We start from the raw sequence: 26,328 nt of genomic DNA, 5'->3' as shown, positions 1-26,328 counted from the left end.
CGTAGGTCATCAATTTTATTTTCCAATGTTTGCAAGTTAGCAAGAAGAATGGAAGGCAGTGGGAGTTAACTCGCTCGTCTTCGGATTCTCAGAAGGATGCCTGATCTGTGGCCCCTTTTCCGGCATCTTTTCTTCACGCAAAAGGCGTGGATCTGGGCCTGTTCCGGTGAAAGCAGGATATCCTTCTTGTCACTCGTTAAAGGAAAACGTTTCTTCCAGCCCGCTGTGAGTAATTGCTTTTCTGATGTCCAGAAGTTATTTTCGGTCATAAGAGACGGTAGAAGCAACATTATGCACACAATAAGTAAAAAAATGTAAAACGTCAGCCATGTTCTTGGGCGCCATTCATTATATCAATAAGTAATGTAGGCTTAAAAGTTTGAAATTGTCATTTATTTCTTTTTTTGCCATGTTTGCCATTACAATAATTGTTTAAAACCAATTTCTTCATTATACTGCAGTTGTATTAAAATCAATTTTACTTTCACCCGGCAAAATGAACATGTACATGAGGTACTGAGATACTGTATGTTAACAATTGAATATATAAAATAGAAATGTCTGAACAAATAACTCTAGACAATTCAAAGCAAAAAAACATCACGGTACTGTATTAGGAATTAATTAATAAAAACCAAGAAAATAGACTGCAACCTTGTGGCAGAGGACTGCCATCTTGTGCCATAGGTCATCTACCATAAAATAAACAACTGCAACCCTGAAGGCAACTGTTTTTTTACAGAAGTAGAAAAAGAGACAGAAGTGGCTGAGGTGAGAAGTGGAAGACCTGATAGTGATTTCTGAATGTTAAAATTATGTTAAACATGATACGTCCATACCATCACTCAACCCCTTCACCAGTTCAGTCCATACTGTCTTTCACTGACTTTTTTTCTATTTGGAGGCTAAGGTCCTCTCCCACTCCACCTCCACAACTTTGTACAGTTCCATGGTGGCTTTGGCATCCTCCACGGACGAGTGCCCCTTCTTCCCAGTCTGAGAACACAAGGGGAATTCCTTGTTACTACAAAATAACATAAGCCACACAATAAGAGGTTTAGTAGCTTATTACTTTTGTCGAGACTAGAAACAACAACCTAGACTGAATCACTATAGATTATATTAAAATCAATCTCGTTTCAATCAGAAGTCTCTTCTCACCTGGATGTTGCGGTTGAACAGGGCCTTGGTGAGTCTTTTCAGTGAGGCAACATCTTTCTCTGGAAAGCCAGCCTTCTGGTTGAGGAGAGGAATGCGGGATGTGTCCCGCGTTAAGACAGCAGGGTGACTGTAACTCAGGGACTTGAAGTCATTGTGGACAGCATGCCCTATCACCACCTTTCCTGCAAGGATCTTCAGTATCTATAGGAGGGGGGAATACAGAAGAGATCAAATGATATCATGGTCATGTTTAGCAAAGTAAAGGTCCAAATAGAATAGATTAAGGGGCAATTCCACTGTAACAGATTTACGCTTTGACTCAGTTTTTTCACTTGAAAATGTATGCCAAACAAAAATCATTGATTTCAAAGTTTAACAAATCAACAGTAGCAGCCAATGTGTGGGGTTCAATGTAGGCTTACATTACATGAGACTTTTGAAAAAAAATAACAACATGCAGGGCTTGACATTAACCTGTTAATCCACTTGACCTTTAGACAAGACGACAACAAATGTTGTTTGATGCAAGAAACCACTTTACAAAATAAAATGCATAATTATTCCCATACCATTGCTACAGTGAATCAGACCAATTATGCTACGCTCTGCCTATTGGTTACTTAGCTTATTCAAGCCGGTCTCAAAATACAACACTACAAAGCTATTTACCTGACTCGCTTTTCAAAGAAAATGCTCACGATTTGTACTCTTGTAGGAAGCAATCAATCCTCCATTGCCGACTACAAATTATCTGTAATTGGGCTAATAACTCACTAACTAGCAAAGGATATGAATAAATATGCACAAGTCACTACACGTAGCTCTCACTTTGATCTCAAAACAAGCGCATCGACTCATGACCGCTCAATGCTGTAAAAACAGTCCAGTTCAAAATGAATGACAAGTGTTGATATTAGTTGGCAGGGGTCTTTACTTCAACATTACTGTGTTTTGATGTATTTCTGATACCTTTTAAGACTTTTTCTGGTATATGTTTTCTAAGACCCCTTTTCCACCTGTTTATCCAGAAATCAAAGCCTTTGCTAATATCACATTTTCAAGATGGATAATAGTTGAAAAATGTATCTATGCCTTCATTTCCCCAAAATATAGACTCTTAGCTTTCATTCGACACCCAATTTGATATGCTCATAGGTCCTTTACGGTGGAAAAAGGTTAAACGGAAAACATATTTTTCATCCTCCTTTGAACATTCTCTTCCGGGAGCCTTCTTACCTCCTTCCTGGCATGTTGAAATGGCATGGCTTTGACCAATTGATGCCAGGAGATGCCACTCCAACGAGTCCGGTAGTCAGTGACTGCGTTGGTGGGCTTGATGTACCTGTCATACACCACGTCTCCGTCATAGGAGACAATACTGCATCGTGCCAGCTCACTGTTGCGACCCTTGGGGCCCGTGCCGACCATCTCACAGTCCAAGGCAAGGTACTTCAGTGGGTTACAAAGGGGGGCCGACCCACTTGGGACAGAGGCATAGCGGGCAACAGTCCTGGTGGGTGGGGGTTGGTGCCCCGGGGTGATAGTCGAAGTGGATTGCTCAGGATTGGTGGAATTCTCCACAGTTATGGTCAAGGATGTTGAGCTGCTTGTGGATGATGCAGGCTTGGAAGCAACGCTTCTAGCATGATCTGACCTGGGTATGTGATATGAACTTTTACTGTGAGTATTCTGCGTGTGAGCAATGCTTTTGTTGTGTGCAGCATTGGGTTGAGACGGCCGATTGGCCCCATTGTGCCAGTGAGGTGGGCCCTGATGTTTATTCCCCTGTCTGTGATTGTGCTGGTTCTGCTTTTTGTTGAGGTAACCCTTTTTCTCCAAGAGTCGCCGCCTGTTGATGAATGCCTTGTGTTTGTTGCTTCCCGATGTATCCTTACAGGGTCCACTGCTGCCCGAACAGTCCAGGTTTAACATAATGTCAGACATCTTGGAAGGGAATCTTCCTCAACTGGGGCTGGGTTTGTTCTTGGACTAAAACTGTTTACGTCCCACTCCCTTCAACAGGACATAAAGGCATTCACTGCTGTGCAAATTTAGGTTCAAATATTTGCTTTAATCAAATGTCATTCTGACCCAATTATCATGACATCAATGGAAGCAGTATTGTGATACCTGGACAAAAACAAAATAGGTTTCTGTTAACAAATCAGCTGGTATGTCTGAAATTGTAGGAAAAGATTATAGTCATGAATGACAAACAAAGAAGCCAGCTAGTTAGCTGTTTATATAATCTAGCTAGTTTGGTACTAGCTTAGTATGAAACACATTGAGCCCACTTAGCTAGCTAGCCACAATTAACGTTAGGTATTTTCGAAAAGTATGTGTAGTGTAAACGTTAGCTGTCAGGATGATATTACAGTCGAAAATACGGTTTAGGCGAGCTAGAACTGGGTCATTGGCTAGCTAGCTATAATGCTAAGCTTCGACTCGAACATTAGCTAGCTAGGAATGAAACTATTCTCCAGACAGACTAATTTAACTGTATGTCTTCACTCAAATTGTATCCTGATAATATGGTGGTGCACAAATCAGCGTTATACAACAAATTACATATATACACCGACCTATAAACATAGCACCATGCTCCGACTTCCTTAACAGCCAAACAGTCGACTACTTCCGGTTCAGAGTTCGTGTTGTGATATACATAATGGGCGTACGTTGTGAGGAAGCGCTACAAACACTTCTCATCGTCGTTATATACAACTATTTCACTCGGACTTGAAATAGCCTAGTGTTGAAATGTTTAATGTTCACAATTCGTAACCAGTTGTTGTAGCCAGTCAGTTGCCGATGCGACAGTCGAATGATGTGCTCACGGACACTTTCAGCAGAGCAGCAAAGAGAGTTGGCAAGAAATCTTACATATTTTCTGTCGACATACAAACACATCTCCGATTCCTTCATAATTGTACGTAGCAAGCAACGCATTCTATTTACATGTTTTAAAAAAAAAATTAAGCTACTGGTGTTATTTGATTATAAGATGATCACGTGATATACTGCTATCAAGTCTTGAGTCCTCCGCTCCAGGTTGAAGTTTCCCCTACAGATCTAGGATCAACTTCCCCTCCCTCAATCCTGACCTAAACCATTATTAGGAAAAATGCAAAACTGACCAAAGTTCAGCGTCTAGAGGCAACTTCACCCTACACGCTTGATCCCTGGCTCAAAGTTTCCCATGAAGCTTGATCCCTGCCTCAAAAGGGCCCCTGGATAGATTTCTCTAGCTACTCATCAATTAATGTGTTATTGATCATGTTTTCTCCAGCCATATGAATTCTTCAGTGAGGATCTATGGGCTACATTGCCTACCAGATGGCAATAGATCCTCTGTGACCTGTCACCCCCACAATTAGCTGACCTCCTATTGGACAGATTGAATGTGAATTGAAGTTGTTTTTTTTCATCTACTGAACATCTACCATTCCAGTGTTTAATTGCTATATTGTATTTACTTCGCCACCTTGGCCTATTTATTGTCTTACCTCCCTTATCTCACCTCATTTGCACAAATTGTATATAGACTTGTTTTTCTACTGTATTATTGACTGTATGTTTGTTTACTCCATGTGTAACTAACTCTGTGTTGTTGTATGTGTCGAACTGCTTTGCTTTATCTTGGCCAGGTCGCAGTTGTAAATGAGAACTTGTTCTCAACTTGCCTACCTGGTTAAATAAAGGTGAAATAAAATAAATAAAAAAGGTATTCAGTCATACCAGTGTTTTCGTTCAATTTGAATTGGGTTCTATATCATAAAACAGTTAGAAATAACTTATACAATTTACTCTTTTTTTTTTTCAGCTACTATTGCCTCTTTCACTATTGGCTTTCCGGGCCACTGCGCATGCCCTGACGCTCCCCAGGACACCCCAGGGCAAGCAGGGACATGAAGTGGGTATGCTGAAGCCAGAAGAGTTCTTGGAGAACAAGAGTCAGAGCTCACTGCTTGGAAACATGTGAAACCCAAAAAGCAGCATGAGATCTGGAGTCTGGGCAAGGTAAAGGTGTGCATACTCCTTTACATATATGGATGTGCATACTACTTTTATATATATACTGCTGATTCAAATAAGCATTTCAGTTGTGGATACTGATCTGTTCATCTCTCTCCACAGTTGGTGAAGCAGCTTTGTGACCTGACAGACTGCAATAGTGTGGTGGATGTGGGCTCTGGACAGGTAACCTAATATTCAGTCTTGTTATCAGACCTAGGGGTCACACAATATTACTTTTTGTAATCTGCCTAACAATGAGATTTGTCACGGTATATGATTTGTCACGATGTTGTATATCCCTACTGGTCTCCCTAGGGCCATTTGACTTGTTTCTTGTCGTTTGGGCTCGGTCTGTCTGTGACTGGAATTGAGGCTGATCCCACTCTAGTTTCCATGGCATCCAAATATGATGGACAGCTTCTGTGGACGCTGGAGAAGGAGCGGCAGAGGAAGGTAATGCACCAGAACGTTCAGTAGTAAAGTGCAAGAAAGGCCCAGTTGACTAGGATTTTTTTGGAAGAAAGAGGTGAAGCAATTTGGTGAATATTGCTAATATGCAATATAAAGAATAATTAAATATTTATACTGCTCATACTCTTTCAGAATGGACCTCCCCTCTCTAGATCTGGCCCCTCACCCTACCATGTGGCTGGCTGGGTCAACCCCAAAGCATCAAGCAGGTAGGAAATGGTAAATGTGTCTGTGAGGATCAGACCACTCTGGCTGGACCTAGTAAGAAGAGACAGCGGGGGGTCCATGTCAGAAGCTGATCAGCAACATGGGCACGGAGACCAGCCTGTGTTGACTGCAGAATCAGAATTCCTGGGTTGTTGAGACAATGGCCAGACTGCATCCCCGCTCAAGAATAATGACAATGCATGTACAAACTCTTTTCCTAGTGTATAACATGAACCCCGGTCTAGCTCACTCTCGTTTTCAAAACGTCTCTGCAAGACTAAAGCCGGACAAGGCCCAAATGTCCACCTACTCCAAGAGTGTTCTTTCACTTAAGTTGTCTGCCCTGTGGAAGAGGGGCAGGGATGTCCAGATTTCGTCCTAATAGGCCTCCATGCCTGCAGGGACCTCAGCATCACCCTTCTTCGCCACTTTGCCAGCTGCCCTCACGTTCATGGCATCACCTCAGTGGCGTGCTGCTACATGAAGATCACCACCAGCTAGAACCCAAACCCGCCTGGCCTCATAGCCCGTCCACTTTCCCCTTTGTCCACCAATGAGACATATCACACAGTTTAGCTACCCTATGAGCTCCTCGGTGCAGGGGTTGCCAGGACACCAGCTGTCCTATAAAGCGCGGGAGGGGGCGTGTCACGCCATAGAGGACTACGTGCACAGGCTGCGGGAGGAGAGGGGGTTGCTAAGGATGCACTGTTATCGGGCAACCCTGAAGAAAGTTATCAGGGAGGTGAAGCCGGGACAGCGCGGGCCGGGAGTCCAGGCGATAAAGAAAGCACATCTACTACCCTTTACAGGGTGAGTGTTTACACAAGTTTGTATCCATACCTCTTCAGTCTATCATTAGGCAGCAGCTTTCACTGTTAGGATGAAAACCTAAGAAATTCATCCTTGCATTTGTCTCAGAAAAACCTTTACTATTTGGTATTATCCTTGTGTATAATGATAATCATTTTGATGATCACATTTAGGAATTCAATATCTGCGTTCTCTCTATATAGCCTTTAGGTCAAACATGATCATCTATCTTATATGTACCCCTGACCCCCTCTCACCATGTACCCACAGGTATGCCCGCCTGGGTCTGCCCCGCGTTGGCCTGCCCCTGGACACCTGCAGAGTGGGGGCTATGCTGAGGCAGGAGGGTTGTGTGGTGGTATACTTCAGCCTGGCTCTGCTACTGGCACCGGTGGTGTAGACTCTGGTGCTGCTGGACAGGATGCTATACCTTCAGGAGAAATGTGAGGAAATGTACAGATCTTGTATCTGGATTCCATACATCTTTTTTTTTGTGGGCCCAGTGCTAACAGTAAAGGTGTTATTTGTTATTGCTTGATTGTTGGTGTAGGTATAAAGAGTCAGCTGGTGCCACTCTTTGACCCTGCTTTCTCTCCCTGAAACCTGGTACTGAAGCAGCTGACAAGGGACAAAGAGGCCGAGTGTACTTTTCCATAACCAAGGACATCTCTAAAACCGTGTGTTGTGTTCAGAGTTTACTCCCTTGCTCATTGGTGCTCAAAGACTTTGGAGTGGAAGTTTAGAAGTGAGTATCTGTGTCGGAATATCCGTAGTAGCGTACTACATACTTAAACTGCATACTATGTACTCATTGTCGCAAACTATTTTGCACGTACCGTTTAGTATGCAGTATGCCACGGCCACAACGCAGTAGCGGCTCCTGACTGGCTGAGTAGGTGGGGCGGTGCAGAGTACGGGTGGATTTTTCAAAATTCAAAAGACATGCATTAATTAACCAGCCCGATAACAGCTCATTTCCAATTCAGTTAATTTCTCTAAACTGAATAGTCATGACGTTATAGTTGTATTGATGTCCTTTGGGTGGTGAACCATTCTTGATACACATGGGAAACTGATGAGTGTGAAAAACCCAGCAGTGTTGCAGTTCTTGACACAAACCGGTATGACTGGCACCTACTACCATACTCCGTTCAAAGGCACTTTAAATCTGGTTTTGGTTTCGTTAACATATTTAGTGAAACCCAAGTGCGTATATACATTAAATCAAATACCCTAGTACACACACCAAAACTGTTAAAATCAACAAAAAACGTAGACAGGGTGGTGCATCGCATATTCAAAACTAAAGCACTGATAATTGGGAATGACTGCTAAGGCCTTCAAACCTAAAACAATCCATGTGTTCAAATCAAAAGGCCTGATTAACATATCAATAACGCAGCCACATCCCGAGTCCCCGCTGCTGATGCATTAAAAACATCTAGATGGTTTAGTTTAAAAGCTCTGATGAACAATACTTTAATGAGAACAGAAATCCACTTTGGGTAAATGTTTTCAGAAGATGTAGCCTGATGCAACACGCATCATTTTAAAGAGAACAAAAACTACTTGGCCTACAGTACATTTGAACACCACCGCAGAAGCGTCGCTATTTGGCATCTTCCCAATTAAGTTGCCTAATTTTGTTTGGCTACTTGGAGAACTAGGACCTATCACTCGCAGCCCACCTCTTCCACTGTGGAAAAATGTGCATCGAATTCTACTAGATGAGCCGAAATTAGTAACATAAGCCATACCCGATTTTTGAAAATTACCTACTATAAAAATGTTTTTCTATACTGAGAATGCATCATGCACAATTGCATTGTGTTTTATTGGTTAATTTTTATAACACATCCCCATATCTGGTTGTCAAAGCTGAAATAAGTATGACATCTGGGCATTTACAGTATACTTGATTTTCAAAATGGCCTACTATTTAGAACGCAAGTATGGGTATTCGGACATGGCCAGAGCCAAATGACTAATATTTCACAGAATGTGGAGGGCACGCAACCATACATGTAATGCAATTGCTTTTCCATATTGTCTGGACAAAATAGCTTTTGAGAGAATGTACCCCTTTTCTTGCAAATTGTGTAAATGAAAGACTAGTATTTAGATTTCACCTGATGAATCCTTAGTTAATTTTCCAAAGCCTGTTTAGTGGTCTCTCAGGGATTGACACTCATTTTGACCTGTACAGTAGTTTTGAAGGCTGCTTGAAATAGTGTAACGTGGCAAATTTCACAGCAGCAGTCATACATGAAACCCTGACATGTTGCTCGGTGCACGCTCATATTTCAAGTTACAGGAAGTGTTCAACGCAAATGGCTGAAACATCCAGACTCCAGTATTAAGTTGTCAGAGACTGCAGTGTTCTGTTGCCGCCAACACAGGCGCTAAAGCACCCTTTTTACATGGATTTAAATCAAGCTTTGCATTTCATTAAGATTGAAGAAACTTAGGATGCAGCCAGTCTGCTGTGTGGGAACTTGTTTTTTCCCCCCTTCATCTCTGGAGCTTTGCATAGTGCACACCTGAGAGGAAGTCACTTTGGAAGTTAGTTTAGAAACATGTTTGGCTAAAAGTGCAAACATGAGGTCATATGAAGAATCTCAGTACAAGTGCTTTATGATCAAGTCCCTACCGTCCATGTAATCTTATTCACAGATCAAAAACGCAAAACTGATCCTAAATCAGCACTCCTACTCCGAGACGATTGGGCTGTATGAATCAGAGTTCATGCAAAAGACATGTACCAGTAACACGCATTCAAGTCAATGAGCTGAGTTTAACATTCAGAAAGACAGCAATGATCACCTTCATTGATCTGAGCAGAATGTTATCTACTAGTGCAATAGTACACTGAAACTGCACAGTCCATTGCAGGATTCTCTCCAGAAGCAATCATTTTACAACAGTGAAAAGAGCCTTTGTTAGAAATTACCATTATGTGACAAGAATATTGAAACATTTGCCTTTTTGTCAAAAAGATAGTCATTTCAATCAAATGAAAGCATACATTTGTTTTATTAACAAGTAATAATGAGTAGAAAGTTGAGGTCACAGACTGTTTCCCCCAACTCATTCATTCAGGCCTTCTACAAAGAACTCGTTACAGGCCACCGTCAGCGCAACAACCAAGACGACAAACTCCTGAAAGTCCACTTCGCCATCTTTGTTTTCATCCAGATCACTCATGATCTTCTCTACTACCATAGGGTCCTTGCATGCCTGAGAGAGAGGAGTAGAAACAGTTAATGCATTGAAAGGTAGGCCAAGAACAGAAGCAGCCACATGACTTTGGAACAGTTGTAGATAAGAATTGGAATAAGCAATGCACAGGAAATTGCACAAAGCCAATCAGGTGGAAAGATCGATCTCATGCCATTGTTATACCCATCAAATCATTTCATATCTATGAAATGTCTAGGTGATGTGTCATTTCTAGGCAAGGCCATAGTATTAAATGACTCTAATACAATATGTTGCGAAGGTGATGGTCACACAACTGTTCAATAAATCAAGACTTCTCCAATTCTTGCATGTATGACTTGCTTTGGGGCAGTTTTACATTTTGTTTATGTCTACTTAAAATGTAATTGAACAGAATGTCATCTTGAAACCACATATCCCTCCCCTGGACAGCATTAGGAATCAAACTCACCGCCAGGAATTCACTCAGTTCACCCTGCAATAGATTCTTCAGCTCAACTTTGCTCAGCTTGTACTTGTCCCCTTCTTTTGAGGAGTATGAGTGGAACACTTGAATTAGCCCCTCCATTGCACTCTCGAGTTTGGAACCCATTTTACACTGCTGTGAATAACTAAAAGAAATGTGAGGGACAGGTCAATCCATGACAGTGTATACACTATGTACAATTACAGTTTACAGTAGAAGTCAATTTGCATGAAGTGAAGTCCTTACTGGTTCCTGTTTATTTTTATATGAAACATTTGTCAGTGTGTAGAATACTGTAAACTGTATGCAACAGCCACTGGGGCCAGTATTATTTTAGCATTTAATCCAGTTCAAAATGATCATGTGGGTTAAATTCTATCCCCCTTTCAAATGTAGTCTTTGAAAAACAGCCAATTCTCAATTATGATCTAGACAGGCATCCGATAACTAGTAACCCATGAATTAAGACCTTTAAATAAGACAGCAACTCCAGCAGCAACTAGGATTGAATAATATTGATCCAGAGAATGAGACATTGCTATTGGTTGTCCTGGTGAGCACACCAACAATACAGCCCTGGTGGGCCTACAGAGGAAACAGTTATACCTTGCTGTTCTCAGGGGGTCCATGATAAACCTTCAAAAAGGATTGGTTGTCTCAGTAAGGTTATAGATGGTTTCACAAGCTATAAAATTGTTATCCCCAGAGACACAAATGTAGCCCATTCTTTCGTGATGTGTGCAGCTATCCTAGTAATTCAAGCTCTGAAGGGGGTAGGCCTAATGTTTGATGCATCTAAAGCACACAACACCCCTGAATCAAGCATTATTTGATACATTTAGATTGTGTGGTTCTGTTCCTTACAAATGTGATCAGCTCTGTGAAAACACCCTCATTAAAACACCAGACTGTTGAGGCAATTGGACTGAAAGTACACCGAGTGAACAAAACATAAGGAACACCTGCTCTTTCAATTACGCTGACCAGGTGAAGGCCATTATCCCTTAATGATGTCACTTGTTAAATCCACTTCAGTGTAGTTGAAGGGATAGAAACAAGTTAAAATAAGGATTTTAAGTCTTGAGAATGTGTGCTATTGAGGGTGAAAGGGCACGACTAAAGACTTAAGTTCATTTGAACAGGTGCCAGGCGCACCAGTTGGAGTATGTCAAGAAATGCAACGCTGCGCAATAGTTTCCCCGTTTGTATTAAGAATGGTTCATCACCCAAAAGGACATCAAGCCAACTTTACAGAACTGGGGGAAGCGTACCTGCGGAACGCTTTTTTTTACCTTTTAGAGTTCGTCGCCCCCGACGAATTGCGGCTATTCTTAGGACAAAAGGGGAAGGTCTACCTAATATTTTGTACAGTGTATAGTTGTTATTCCAGTCAGTATAGGCCCAAAGCACATTTGCTGAAACTTGTTGTATGCCTAGTTTAAGCCAATTATAAAACAGATGGAAAATTGTGCAATTACCAAAAGAGAACCACTATAAAACAGAAACCCAATGCTACAGAGTCCCCCAAAAAAGGACATTTGATTTCTCTCACCTGACTGTTCCTAGGCCGTCATTGAAAATAAGAATTTGTTCTTAACTGACTTGCCTAGTTAAATTAAGGCATTAAAAATAGGCTGCATGGCTCAACAAGAACTAGGCATACAGGTTGTTATTTTTACATATATATATATAACCACAAACAGGTTCGCTACTCACCTCAAAGCTGATGACAAACGAAGCAGAAGTGGCGTCGACTCTCATCTTACCTGTTTTATGCATCTCACCTGAGACAAAATTCAAATCAGGCGCCTCCCACCGGTGAAACCTACAACGTCACGGATGCAAATGACACAGGTAGGCCTAATTAATTTAACCATGTAAGGTTACATTTCGCGGTGCAACTACTAATTATAAGTATTATACAGAATGTATTAGCCTATCGCATAAACAAGACAGTATCAGTATACAGTCGTATAGGCTGTATTTAACAACGACGTCTTGAAATGATTGGACCTATTGGTTTAAAGCAACTAAAAAGACCGACTTCCATTCCGAGTTTAGTTGCAACGGAAACCGTGTACGGTTTAAGAACCACACTGATGCACTCAGATGAAACGTTTACCGTTTGGCGTAGGCTAAATGGTTTCTGTTGCAAAACGTTTTGCAACAAAATTGGCGTAATGAATGAATGTAACATTTATTCTAGTGCATTACATGAGCCATTGGACGTACCCTTTAGCCTTCTGAGGGAAATGCCGTGACAATTCCCAAATGCTCTGTCTAAACGCAAATAGGCCTATACCTCGCACGAAGAGATACTGTTTTGGAAATATTTGGAATAACTTTCACATCAGTGAGATGGTATTTATGAAAAAACAAAAGGCTAAATGACTACACACATTTTTAGGATTAGAGGTCCATGCAGGGCTGCCATATTTCCATGTTATAGCGCTTATTTAGGCCTACGGAAGACAGAGGCGACCGTGAGAAGTGTGCAAGGGGGCATGAGACAAAGGAATATGCAGTATCGGTGAAAACAGTTGTGTGTTAACTGTGGGGGTACCCATGGTGCTGAGGTTCAGAAGTTTCCAGTGAGAGAAAGGCAGGCTGAAGTTGCTTGGATCATAGTAGTACAGAAAGTTTGGTATGCCGAGACAGTGAAGAGAGTAGGAGAGGAAGATGGGTACAGGGCTAGAGATCCTAAGATGATCCATGTGAGCAGGCTGTGGCCAATAGAGAGTGAGGCGTAGCCATGGTTATCAACTGTACCTCAAGAATGGAACATAAATCACACAAAATAGATGTTGTGGTGGCAGCTGCAGACAGGTACTTGGGTATATGAGATTTTACTGCAGTTGAGTTACAATGTGTGATGAATGATAGTGTCTCGTCCTCCCAGGATGTCAGCCTGGTGTAGGATTAAGATGGAGCCAAGTAGTGGAAAAGTTGTGAGGTTTTTAATGGATGTAAGGTTAGTTGGTCCCTTTTCCCTGTCCCCTTCCCTTTCTGTGTCAAAGTGTAATTCACACACCAGAACAGTAGGTGGAAACACAGGGCTAGATAAGAGAAATAGATGAATAGGGAGTCCGTGACCGTCCTCACACTCCAATACAGTAGGTGGCGGTGTATGCACCTTTCAGTTTGTTGCGGTCCTCCAATACAAATTTGAAGAAGACAACTGACTGAAATTTGAAGAAGACGACCTGTTCTAATTAATTCGGCTTTTTTTACCTTTATTTAACTAATTAGCTATCGAAGCGTCTCCTAACAATTGTGTGTAATAGTGTTGTAACTGAAAAATACTGCCGCCTGCAACTGTGTTAAAACCGGTTAAAACATTGTATATTAAGTGTTTATTTAGAATTTGTGAAATTATTTTGATGTGAAAGTGGAAGGCTTTATGTTTCCAAAACCATATCGCAAGGTATAATTATTAACATTTCTAAATGTTAAAACAGAGCGTCGGGAGTAGTTCACATGGAGCCAGCTGTCTTCCATACACATCTGCTGAGAACTCAAGACAGGGACCAGCTGTAAGTAGAGAGGAAGAGGTGAAGCAAGAGGTTTTACTCCGCCCAAAATCTGTCCACAAAAAAATTCTGCACAAATCGTCAGAAACCATCTCAGGGAAGCTCATCCGCGTGCTCGTCATCCTCACCAGGGTATTGACCTGACTGCAGTTTGGAGTCGTAACCAACTTCAGTGTGCAAATGCTCACCTTCGATGGCCACTAGCATACTGGAGAAGTGTGTTCTTCACGGAAGAATCCCGGTTTCAACTGTACCGAGCAGGTGGCGTGTATGGCGTTGTGTGGGCAAGCGGTTTGTTGTGAACTGTGCCCCATGGTGGAGGTTGGGTTATGGTATGAGCCGGCATAAACTTTGGACAACAAACACAATTGCAGTTTATCAATGGCAATTTGAATATACAGAGATATCTTGACGAGATCCTGAGGCCCATTGTCGTGCCATTTATCCGCCGCCATCACCTCATGTTTCAGCATGATAATGCACGGCCCCATGTCGCAATGATGTGTACACAATTTCTGGCAGTACATGACAGTACATTAGCCATGGGATATTACAGTACATTAGCCATGGGATATTACAGTACATTAGCCATGGGATATGACAGTACATTATCCATGGGATATGACAGTACATTAGCCATGGGATATGATGGTACATTAGCCATGGGATATGACAGTACATTAGCCATGGGATATTACAGTACATTAGCCATGGGATATGACGGTACATTAGCCATGGAATATGACGGTACATTAGCCATGGGATATTACAGTACATTAGCCATGGGATATGACAGTACATTAGCCATGGGATATGACAGTACATTAGCCATGGGATATGAGAGTACATTAGCCATGGGATATGACAGTACATTAGCCATGGGATATTACAGTACATTAGCCATGGGATATGACAGTACATTAGCCATGGGATATGACGGTACATTAGCCATGGGATATGACGGTACATTAGCCATGGGATATGACAGTACATTAGCCATGGGATATGACGGTACATTAGCAATGGGATATGACAGTACATTAGCCATGGGATATGACAGTACATTAGCTATGGGATATGACAGTACATTAGCCATGGGATATGACAGCAGCAGGTCAGATATGTATAGGCCTACTACAGTATGTTCCATACATTCACTCTCTCTCTCACACCATTGTCCCTTGCTGGGCACCCAAAATGGTTTGCCAGCATTTATCACCTCAAATGACATCACGTGGAAATAATCTCCCTCTGTATGCTTATGCGTTCATAATAGACTCTAACTACCAAATTCAAATCATATGCTAATGTCCACGTTGACGTACAACGCCTGTCCTTCTATCCCTTTTCAAGATTACATGCTCTTATGCTATGACTACGGTAGATTAGATAAACACTCAATAAAACAAACACTAATTTAAATGTATATTTGCAGAATACAAAACCAAGGGATCAATTAAGTGATAATGCCTGAGAAGCCGTAGTTTCTAGGATATCTTGGCAAAGGTGTTAGGCCTGATATGTGGTAACTGTCTATGTGGTCAGAATACAGACCTCTGTCATAAGTATTTGCATGTCATATACTTTGCGTATTACTTTGTAGGCTATACTTTACTTAACCTTCCAAGATTAGACAGCTCCAGGACAAATACTGTAAGTCTGGTGGAAGTCATTCATCGAGGCTTGGCCATGTCAAGGCCACAAAAGCGGGCTCTGCGGAGTGCGTTTCCAAGGTGATCTCACTTAAGTAGATGTCAACTTGAGTGACCCAGAGAAAAGAGCACTCACCTTTCCCTTTTGTGTGGGAAACTAAAGCCACCATCTCTCATTACCGTGCGGAGAAGCAGAACCAACTGTTAGAATCTCTTACAGCCTGTGCAATCTTGAACTTAATTGTACCTTCAATTATCTTGTACAGTTCACACCTATTATTCCAGAATACTGAAAATACAGGTAGCAATGATAATGCACATGGGATTTAAAATGAGTAGAGTGATAACATGTTTTCTTCTTATGTTCTGTGCTCAGATGGCAATTTCTGTAAATAGCCAGCACATAATACATTTTGATTTAGTCTGGGTAGCCATTTTCTCATTTAACAATTGGAAAAACACAAAAGGAGACATACTAGAATAGGAACTGTGGTGGTTCATTTTTTTTTACTATCAAATGAGGAGAGACAAACTTATCACACAAGTCAGAGTTATACTTACACTAAATATTTAATCAGTTATTAATAAGGGAGCAGGTCAATACAACGCACACATATAAAGTGAATCAATTGAGTGCTCTACGATAATGATGGCTGGTCGACGATTCACGATCAAATGATTCGTTGAGAGCCCCGAGACAAAAGTACAAAGGTATTTTATAGCCAAGATACACCCCTTTCAACCTACATGACGAACAACAGATATATAGAATGGGTCACAAGGTTAAGATCTGTATGAAAGATACCTATAATACATAGCAGACAGTATCTGCTGTGCAACAGTTTTCATTGTATAGAGACCAGTGTCTGTCCCTCTGACTCTGAACTGGAGCCATCTCTCCCTGGTACCATATAGAACAGAAACATTAACTCATGCTCTGGAATGCTCTTTAGGTTTTATCACCCAAAATACATTGTAAATCTCCTGTCAGTGTTATCTCCCAGAGGATCATCCTCAGTAGAACACACACACAATAGTTAAGAATATTCTATTCTGTTGCATAGAACAAACACTTGATACAATAAAAGTATGTTTGTTGTCTTGCTGGGCATATAACTACAGGCAGATGCTGTTTGTTATATCATGTCTGACATCTGCCAGTTTCTGTGATATAAGTCTGATCTCTTCCTCAAGACACACACACACACACACACACACACACACACACGCACAAACTTAAAGTGACTTCCAGAAAATGTAAAAGGGTGTCATCTATTGGTCAGTTGTATATATTGCCAGGTTTCACAAAGCAGCACTTCACACTGATATTGTAAAACAGAATTACACTGCATTTTAACACATCCCTATTTCTAAATACCCACTCAACAGTCAAAACAACACTGTTTTATTAGAGTTATTGGCATAAATTAATTTGCATTAGGCAAGCAATGTTATGATAAGCAATTAACTAATTTTTTATTTACTTAATTAGTTAATACCATTCACATTAACAATAACATTCACATGTACATTAAGCATGTATAGAGTATAGACAAGTAAAACATTTTTAGGAAACTATATTTCATTATTGTATTTATATTGTTTTCAATATTTGGACCATCACATTTTTCTCAATATTACTGGACATGAATACATTGCATAAGCTACATTTTTCATTCTAAACAACTGTCATTTAACATGCAGTCCCCACTGGTTCCGTTTTCGTATGAGATTTGTGGCTTGCGTGCCTTTTGACATGGCAGAGACGATTCTACATGGCATGTGTATGTACACGGGCACACAAAATGTAATTCGCTTTGGATAAAAGTGTCTGCTAAATGGCATACATTATGTGTTGCAGTAATTGTGGTCAGTGGCCGAGTGGTGTTGGGAGTGTAACCACGCTGCATGATACCTGTCACCCCATCTCCCTGGCACCTCGCTTGTTATCTCAAGTGTGACACGGGAAATCCCATTTGAGCTGTTGAGTTTGTGGTCTTTCAACACCTGTCAGCAGGGCCCTCGGCCTGGGTCACTTCGGGAGCACATGGGTCAGAAAGCACCTCCTCTGCACCAAGGCGTACAGTGCCTACAGAAAGTCAACACCCCACTTGGGTTTCTTCACATTTGATTGTGTTACAATGTGGGATTAAAATGTATTTAATTGCATTTTTTTGTCAACGATCTACACAAAATACTATGTGAAAGTGGAAATAAAATTGTATTTAAAAAAAAAAAACATTCATATACCTTGATTAAATAAGTATTCACCCCCAAGTCAATACATGGTAGAAACACCTTTGGCAGCGATTACAGAGGTGAGTTTTCTTGGGTAAGTCTCGTAAGAGCTTTGTATACCTGTATTGTGCAATATTTCCCCATTATTCTTTTCAAAATTCTTCATGCTCTGGCAAGGTGTTGGGGATCATGGCTAGAAAGTCATTTTCAAGTCTAGATTTTCAAGCATATTTAAGTCAACTGGCTATTATTGTCCTGGCCACTCAGGAACATTCACTGTCTTCTTGGTAAACAACTCCAGTGTAGATTTGGTCTTGTGTTGTAGGTTATTGTCCTGCTTCAAGGTGAATTCCTCTCCCAGTGTCTGGTGTAAAGCAGACTAAAGCAGGTTGTCCACTACGATTTTGCCTGTGCTTAGATGCATCCTGTTTCTTTTCATCCTGAACAATTCACCAGTCTTTGCCGATGTCAAGCATACCCATGCATACCATGATGCAGCCACCACCTTGCTTGCAAATATGGAGACAGTTACTCAGTGATTTGTTGTGTTGGACTTGCCCCAAACATAAGGCTTTGCATTTAGACCAAAAAGTGTGTTCCTTTGCTGTGTTTTTTCCCCTCAGTATTACTTTAGTGCCTTGTTGCATAAATATGCATATTTTGGGATATTTTTTATTCTGTATATTTGTATTATTATTTTTCTCTGTCATTTAGGTCATTATTGTGCAGTCACTACAATGTTGTTGATCCATCCTAAGTTTTCTCCCATCACAGCCATTGAACTCTGTAGTTGTTTTAAAATGCAATGGCCGCATGTTGACATCCCTAAACAGTTTCCTTCCTATCCTGCAGCTCAGTTCAGAAGGACGACTGTTTCTTTGATGTGTCTGGGTTGTTTGACACATCCTCCACAGCATACTTATTAACTTAACCATGCTTAAAGATATATTCAATGTCTGATTTGTTATTTTTATCATCTACCAATCACTGCCCTTCTCGTAGTTCAATCTGTGCTTGAAATTCAATACTTGACTGAGGGACAGATGACAGAGTCATTCAGAAATCCCATCAACCCCTATTATTTCACACAGAGGGAGTCCATGGGGCGGCAGGTAACCTAGTGGTTAGAGTGTTGGACTGGTAACCAAAAGGTTGCAAGATCGAATCCCCGAGCTGACAAGGTAAAAATCTGTCGTTCTGCCCCTGAACAAGGCAGTTAACCCACTGTTCCTAGGCCATCATTGAAAATAAGAATTTGTTCTTAACTGACTTACCTAGTTAAATAAAGGTTTAATAAATTATGTGATTTGTTAAGCCAATTTTTACTTCTGAATACTTGCGCTTATAAATTAATACTTATACTATTTTTTTTTCTCTCTTTGACATTATGGAGTATTTTGTGTCGATCAATGACACAAAAATGCAATCTATTTCAATCTCACTTTGTAACACAACAAAATGTAAAGAGTTCAAGGGGGAGTAAGCACTGTACATGTCAGAAGGGTGGGTGGCAGACGGATCATGTAATTCACTGTCATCATTATGAAACACTTGCTAATGCTACCAGCAGCTTAGCAAACACATTATCTGCCACAGCATGGCCAAGAAGTCACTCAAGCTCAGCACTTCAGAGAGAGATTGGTATTGGGACACTATACACATTACAAGCTACATGCTTGGCTTATTTTGTCTGATGCCACGGCTACAGGGATTGGTCTTTGCCCATAAAACTCTGCACTTCTCACTGAAAGATTTTTGATCTCCTGAGGAACTACTTTGTGGAGCTCTGCTTCTAAATTTGGCATAGCTATTGCTGGTTTCCCATCCTCTAGAGGGAGCTCTATCACAGGCACAGCACCCACTGAGGATACACTGCTGCTCCTACCACTAAGAGCCTGCTCTTTAGTCACTGTGGGCTTGCCCAGGCAGCTCCTAAGTTGAGCCCAGAAGAAGGTCTGCTGCTTGGCTTGCTGGGGCCACTCTAGGTACGTTTTGGTGTACAGCATCTTCTTGAGCTTACAATACTTGCTGGGCAGAGATTCAGGGTCGATGGGCTCTTTCACCACCAGAATAACATCGCTGAAGGTCTTGCCGATGGCTCTTTGCTGGGCAAAGTAGAGCTCGTAGTTGCACCAATCGCTGTTCACAAAGTGGTGTGACAACACAAATATGACCTGGATTAGGAAACAAAAAATTCAGAGGATAGGGTGTATTCATTTAGGCAAATTCACAGTGCAGGAATCAGGATACAAACCTAAACAAAACATACATCTTACATTTTGGGTTGTTCAATTGACCTTTTATATTTAAAAGTCTAGTACTATTTACTTGTTAAAACACCTCTAACCTGTCTTGGTGGGTCCTCACCCTTACCTTTTCGCTGCTCTCAATATTTTCAATGATGTTGTCGATGATCCACTTTCCTGGCATGAAGTCTCTCTCATGGATACAGAGTCGGTAGGGGGGCTTGCTGTTCTCCAAGCAGGGCAACAACTGGTCCCTGACCCAGTCTGCATCTGGGTGGCTGTAGGAGATAAAGGCATGGTAAACATAGATCTGTGATTTTCCAGATGCTCCTTCCTGATGAGCCCTGTATTTGGCTCTGAGGATCTGATATGTGGCTTTGATGTACCAGGGAACATTGAATATGTAGCATATAAGCATCAACACTAAAACCACAGCTGCAGTAGTAGCCACACAGATGATGATGACCAGTCTGATATCGCAGGCCACGTGACCCGGGAAGAAATTTGCCACAGCGGTATTGAGCAGGGCCTCTGGATGGTAACACTTGTAGTTCTCTGGCCAGTCAGTGATGTTGACCTTCCCCTTGGAAATTGTGTCCTGGATGAAGGCATGGAGGTCGCAGGTGCAGTGGAATGGGTTGTTCCCCGCCGTCAGTCGAGACAGCTGGGGCATGTCCTGGAAGGAGCCCATGCTGATGAGCCCAAAGGAGTTCCCATCCAAAGCCAGTGACTGCAAGGAGTGACTTCTCCACCCAGAGGGGATGAACTTGATCTTGTTCCCATTGAGCAGGAGCTCCTTGAGGCTGATGGTTTGTTGGAAGTAGGCCATGTCCAGCTGGTCCAGGTCACAGTACGAGAGGTCCAGGAATTGTACTGTGGTGGGCAGACACTGGAGGACACCACTTTCGAATCGGTTGTGGTGAGCGATCACCTGGGTGATGTTCTGCATCCAGTTACAGTTGCGACTCTTCTCAGCAGAGCCCAGCATGTTGTGGCTGACATCCAGGACCTTCAACTGTTTGAACTCCCTGGTCAGGGAGGCTAAGTCCTGAAGGCTGGTCAGTTGGTTGGTGCTGACATTGAAGGAACGAAGAGCCGGCATGGTGCCCCTGTAGTCGCATCTCTGGTTGAAGAGGATGTTGTCCTGCAGGCGGTTGTTTGAGATGTCCAAAACCTCCATGTCTTCCATATTAAGCCAGGCATCGCAAGGCACAGAGTTGAAGTTGACATTCTGAATTGACAGCAGTCGGACTTTGTTGAACCATGTGAAGCGCCAGTCAAATCGCAAAATGTCTGGATTACTGATGTGCCTGAGGAGTAAGCAAGAAAAAAATGTAAGCATGAAAAAAACATGGTCAAGATGATAACATAATTGGTACTTTCCCAATACATAGATATGACAAAAGATTTCAATTGATGAAAAAAATACACTTGTGACTAGGAACCTGTATTTGTTTTTGCATCTTCTAGGTAGAAATGTCTGCATAGTGCTTTTGTAATTTAACAGAGTAGAATAAGATATGCTTACCACAAATTTAGTCTACTCAGTGCAAGGTCTTTGATACTGGATCCCAAGCCATTATCCAGAAAGTTGGGCGAGCGAGCAAAGTCAATGTATTGAAGTGTCAGACGTTTAAGGGGGGTGACCTGTAGATTAAACAGGGCCATCCTCATAAGGTTCTCATTGAATTTTCCACGGTGAAAGATGAGCGAATCTACTTTGATGTCTTGCAAGCCTCTGAAAATATCCTCATCTTCCATGTAATACATGAACTCAAAGAGGTTTCTGAATTGGATGAGACTGAAAGTCTTGTTGGCCAAGTCTCGTAGAATCAAAGGTAGGAAATTCGGCTTCTGATCTATGGCCATGTCAAAACCCATTCTACCTGTCTGGATTACCTTCAGACTACCCGGCTCATAGTAACTTATATTTGATGAAGTTTTAATGGCAAAGTCCTGCAACTGAATGTTCCTCAATGCCTGGAAGTCCCCTTTCCTTAGACCCTTGACCAAGGGGCCGCCCATGGACAGGGCCTTGAGGTGGGTCAATCTGGAGAAAACGTCAACTGACAATGTGGCCTGGGTGTAAAGGTTATTCGACATAAGGAGTTCCCTTAGATTGAAGAGGTCCTGCAAAGCGTTGGCAGGGATTTCCTCTAGGGAGTTGTTAAAGATGTTAAGATGCTCCAGGAGGGGGTTGTTGTGGAAGGCATGGTCCTCAATCACAGAGATGTTGTTGAACTGCAGCTCGAGGACACGAAGATGAGGTAGGCGAGAAAAGTAATTAACACGAATGGCATGAATTTCATTGTAGGAGAGATCTATCCTTTCAAGCGTGGAAGGGAGGTGCTTCCATGGAACATGATCCAGTTGCTGACCAAGGCAGTTTGCGGAGCGACCAGAGTTGTAGATTTGACAGCGGCCTCTCTCATCATTCGTAGAAGGGGTTGGTGAGGCAAGGGCCACAAGAAGTGGCAGTCTAAACCACACAAAACCCAGTAGAATCATTGTGTGCATGCACATTTTCGATCTGTAAAGGAATGTAAAAATCTGTCAAGTTTAACATATTACAAGATTGACAAGATTGTTAGCAAACATCTATTACATTCTCTAGGTCTTTATCATTGAAGTTTGACTATAGTCTCCTCTTTACATCCTTCAATCCTCTATTGCAACTAGAGGAAATAGGGAGGAATAAAATGGATTTCACTCTCATGTTACCAGTATTTATGTCTGTGCCCAACATTACCCACACATTTCTGTTTCAAAGCCAAGAGAAGAGATTTGTGAAATATCGCCATGACACTCTTATCTATGGATACATGTTTACATCCATGTTTACCATCACTGTCATGATTATTACAGGTTGAATATTAACATGCTTGCACTGAAGAATGGTCCAACAGTGTGCATCTTTCAAGTTAGGCTTTAGTGTAGAAGTCAGCAAAGTATTGATAAAATAGTCAAAAAGCAACCAGATCAAGAATACCAACAACCAATAAATGTCCTGCCAATAATGTATAGTTCTCGCTTTGTGGGCAATAAAATGAGAAAATGGCAACTGAATGTGAGATTTCTCTCATATGGTCAGTTCTGGCATGACACCACCTGATCTATTGACTTAATTCCGACTACTGTTGTGGTGTTGGGAAGTGAAATGCTCAAATTTCCATAGCAAAACTAATAAAGGATATATGCCATTCTAAGTGGGCTGTTACCTGGATCCAGATTAAACCTATTTCTGGGCTAAAATGCATGCTCAATGGAGAACCTTTAAAGTATTCCTGTGACTAGTAAATGTAAAGATGCATCTTTTAAAAGCGTGTAACTGTACCTGTTAGTGGAGGTGATGATGTTATCTGTTCAAGACCAGGCGAAATGTTGATATGCCTTACACAAGGGACTGAACTGCTTCATCCCCCTTTACTGAAATTAAAATCCCTCTTGCAGACTAATTCTCATGGCTGAATGTTTCTACTAACCCTCATAAGACACAGTACTCTGCTCATGGCTGTTAGGTACAATCCCCCAAGTTCTCATAATCCTTTCCTATATTTATACTACAAACCAAGGGTAACTCACTGTTTTGGCATTACCTTCACGTCGGCAATAAATGTTATTACCATGTAGAACAAACAGTTTTAATAAAATTGTATCCAGTGAGTGGCAAGAAAGGAGTAAACATTCATGTCATGAACAAATATGGACTGGCTGCAGATGTACTGCTTCCTTACATTTACACCTGACTTATCACCTACAGCACACTTTCTTCACCAATATTTGAGAAAATAACTGATTGTCATAGATGACATATTCTAACATCTCATCAAATATGTCAGTGAACCCTTTGATTGTTGTCCTATAGCCCAGTGGTTCCCAAACTGTGGGGCGCGGCCCCTAGGCTGAACTCAGTCCGGCTTTAAACTTACTCTTGAAAGTTGTAATAGTACACGATGCAATTGCAAAATTGGGTAGTGCATCACCAGTTCCTCTTTTAATGTTAGTCATTGCATACCTTAGAGAGCTATTTATAACTTGCCAGAAATGTCCAGATCAACTAGCACATGTCAGCTAATGTTTTTGTATTAAGGTTTTTTAGCAATATAAAAAAATGCCCATTGTAGTAATTTTTTGGTCACTCAAATATCAGATGGATACACATTAGACATGGCAGAATGTATAGAATTACAGAACATTTATTTTAAAACTGCAAAATGTTCTTTGCACACCATGACAATGGTAGTAGAATTGCAGGAAATATGGAAATAATTGCAGGAAATATGCCTTAAACTTGCAAAATTCTCTCCACCATCAAGAGAGCTGTGAACAGCTAGTGTAGTGCTTGAGGCGTGGAATGTTCCCCAATGTTGGAAGGGGGGCCCCGAGTGAAAAAGTTTGGTAACCCCTGCTATAGCCTACAGTAAGTTTGGTATTCTAGCAATGTGTTATGATATTTTGAGTACGTAATACCAAGGGATGAAACATGTAATGAAAACATTTTATTTCCAGAAGCCCAGATTCTGGATTATATATTTTTTAAATCTTTGGCATGTTGTATTTTCTGATACCAAAATGTCTAAGGTATTCAGAGCCTCCACTTTGTTTACTGTACTGTATACATTGGGTAGCATATACATAGGCAATGGCTATTTCCTGGAGACCAGCAATTAAGACTGACCCTTTCAAACTTCAGGTCAGAGTTCTGCTCTTGATATAGAGCTTAGTATTTAGATAATGAATTCCTTCTTTCTGCTGGAAGGGTCAATTTATGTTTATAATTCATTGGACAGTCTGTTAGACTGCTGTCTTGATCTTGATCTCCTTATCTGATGTGCACCGCCTCCACTGACATTCATATCTGGCAGGGTTCCTTGACTCATAAATATTTACTTACTGTGTGGGGTTGTTGTAATTTAACATAGAGGCAATATGCCCTTCCTTGTTGCTATGCTACGTAGCATCTGCATGTAAAAAAAAAAAAAAACCTGCATAGCTTTATTGCACAATGATACCTACTGTACCCGTAGTTTAGAGAAGCTTATCGGTTATCTAGCCACCACTGATAGCTATTCCTACAAATGAAGAAAAGATAACAAACATTTCAATAATATTGATTCAGTAAAATGCCTCACATGCATATGACCCCATGACAAAACAATAACCCAGCATAATGACCACCATAAAAGCATAGGCCAATCATGAAATGGTTCAATATTAGTATTTATCAATCTTATTGTTATTGTACCAGGAACCCAGGACAATATGGTCTTCCTCCATTAAAAATTAAACATTAGATTAACATTAGACCTTGCAGAGTGATTCAATCATTATCAGCCAACTATAACTGAGTGATTGATGAATGTCCCACGGACCAATGTCAGACCGGATGGTAACTCGTAAATATGACACAATGAGTGGCTGATGAGAAGGATTTTTTACAGGAAAGTAGGAGCTTCCTTCTAAAGCCGGTCTATATTTACTTAGTGTTACTACTTACCACCAGGTCAGAGAAGTCAACCCTGAGCTGTGTGCCTCTAACCTACATGTATAGAGTATTAATAGGCTACATGAACTCTGTTAGTTAGCCTGGTTAGCCATTAACTCACTGGTTGTGTGCTTCTGAATGTCTAATACTGGAATCAGACGACTTGCCAATCAAGATTGGTCACTCAAATAAGTAGTATATACTTTAGCTTCAGGGAAATGAACATCCGTGCGGAGCAGTTTATTTAGACAAGCCAGGACAAATGTAAGGCTTAGTTTGGTGCCCAGAAAGCATGTCCAAACAACTTATAAAACCTATAAACCTATTTTAAACATAGTACTCACCCACTTTTTTTTACATTAAAATTTTTTATTTCATCTTTATTTAACCAGGTAGGCAAGTTGAGAACAAGTTCTCATTTTCAATTGCGACCTGGCCAAAATAAAGCAAAGGAGTTCGACACATACAACAACACAGAGTTACACATGGAGTAAAACAAACATACAGTCAATAATACAGTAGAAAAATAAGTCTATATACGATGTGAGCAAATGAGGTGAGATAAGGGAGGTAAAGGCAAAAAAGGCCATGGTGGCGAAGTAAATACAATATAGCAAGTAAAACAAATATTTAAAAAGACACATCCAAATAAAACTGAGACAAAACAACTTCTGATAGACATAGCATCATATATTCAACTGATAATATTTTCTCAGTAAACATTTCCACATACTTGCTTTATTGCCAATTAGCTATATTGTCTTCAAAGAAACCCCCAAGTTCAACACCAAAATATAAATAATATCTGTTAACGGTATCTGCT

At 41.1% G+C, this 26,328-nt stretch overlaps 3 protein-coding genes and 1 pseudogene across 5 annotated transcripts; 1 reads left to right on the top strand and 3 right to left on the bottom strand.

Annotated features, from left to right (window-relative positions):
- Window positions 1–375: 375 nt before the first annotated feature.
- On the bottom strand, window positions 376–3,864 carry LOC139392441 (interferon-stimulated 20 kDa exonuclease-like 2). 2 transcript variants are annotated; one of them, XM_071140424.1, is made up of 4 exons: window positions 3,744–3,864; window positions 2,398–3,291; window positions 1,162–1,362; window positions 376–996 (listed from the first exon to the last, which is right to left on the bottom strand). In XM_071140424.1, exons 2-4 carry the CDS (start codon window positions 3,103–3,105, stop codon window positions 895–897), a joined length of 1,011 nt encoding a protein of 336 aa, XP_070996525.1. In that variant the 5' UTR covers window positions 3,106–3,291; window positions 3,744–3,864; the 3' UTR covers window positions 376–894. The 2 variants fall into 2 exon arrangements, with proteins under 2 accessions (XP_070996525.1, XP_070996535.1); XM_071140434.1 differs by lacking the exon at window positions 3,744–3,864 and having other exon boundaries at window positions 2,398–3,698.
- Window positions 3,865–3,974: 110 nt separating this feature from the next.
- LOC139392432 (methyltransferase-like protein 25B) lies at window positions 3,975–7,991 on the top strand (annotated as a pseudogene).
- A 1,711-nt stretch (window positions 7,992–9,702) lies between these two features.
- Window positions 9,703–12,198, bottom strand: LOC139392447 (protein S100-A1-like). 2 transcript variants are annotated; one of them, XM_071140448.1, is made up of 3 exons: window positions 12,071–12,198; window positions 10,340–10,499; window positions 9,703–9,906 (listed from the first exon to the last, which is right to left on the bottom strand). In XM_071140448.1, the coding sequence occupies exons 2-3, from the start codon at window positions 10,478–10,480 to the stop codon at window positions 9,757–9,759; spliced, it is 291 nt and encodes a 96-aa protein (XP_070996549.1). In that variant the 5' UTR covers window positions 10,481–10,499; window positions 12,071–12,198; the 3' UTR covers window positions 9,703–9,756. The 2 variants fall into 2 exon arrangements, with proteins under 2 accessions (XP_070996549.1, XP_070996542.1); XM_071140441.1 differs by lacking the exon at window positions 12,071–12,198 and having other exon boundaries at window positions 10,340–10,500.
- Window positions 12,199–19,435: 7,237 nt separating this feature from the next.
- Window positions 19,436–22,543, bottom strand: LOC139392424 (toll-like receptor 2 type-2). Its single transcript, XM_071140404.1, has 3 exons — window positions 21,549–22,543; window positions 20,148–21,330; window positions 19,436–19,948 (listed from the first exon to the last, which is right to left on the bottom strand). Exons 1-3 carry the CDS (start codon window positions 22,541–22,543, stop codon window positions 19,436–19,438), a joined length of 2,691 nt encoding a protein of 896 aa, XP_070996505.1.
- Window positions 22,544–26,328: the final 3,785 nt, after the last annotated feature.

This window comes from Oncorhynchus clarkii, chromosome 3, assembly GCF_045791955.1.
Source record: "Oncorhynchus clarkii lewisi isolate Uvic-CL-2024 chromosome 3, UVic_Ocla_1.0, whole genome shotgun sequence".
Lineage (NCBI taxonomy): Eukaryota > Metazoa > Chordata > Actinopteri > Salmoniformes > Salmonidae > Oncorhynchus > Oncorhynchus clarkii.
The sequence above is the reverse complement of the archived record's forward strand: the minus strand, read 5'-3'. Positions and strand labels throughout refer to the sequence as shown.

Coding starts and splice junctions, on each gene's coding strand:
- LOC139392447 (XM_071140448.1), bottom strand. CDS start 10,480: ATGGGTTCCAAACTCGAGAGTGCAATGGAGGGGCTAATTCAAGTGTTC. Junction 9,907..10,339: donor AACTGAGTGAATTCCTGGCG/GTGAGTTTGATT, acceptor CCTCTCTCTCAG/GCATGCAAGGACCCTATGGT.
- LOC139392441 (XM_071140424.1), bottom strand. CDS start 3,105: ATGTCTGACATTATGTTAAACCTGGACTGTTCGGGCAGCAGTGGACCC. Junction 1,363..2,397: donor TTCAACATGCCAGGAAGGAG/GTAAGAAGGCTC, acceptor CCCCTCCTATAG/ATACTGAAGATCCTTGCAGG. Junction 997..1,161: donor TGTTCAACCGCAACATCCAG/GTGAGAAGAGAC, acceptor TTGTGTTCTCAG/ACTGGGAAGAAGGGGCACTC.
- LOC139392424 (XM_071140404.1), bottom strand. CDS start 22,543: ATGTGCATGCACACAATGATTCTACTGGGTTTTGTGTGGTTTAGACTG. Junction 21,331..21,548: donor CTGAGTAGACTAAATTTGTG/GTAAGCATATCT, acceptor CTTACTCCTCAG/GCACATCAGTAATCCAGACA. Junction 19,949..20,147: donor ATATTGAGAGCAGCGAAAAG/GTAAGGGTGAGG, acceptor TTCCTAATCCAG/GTCATATTTGTGTTGTCACA.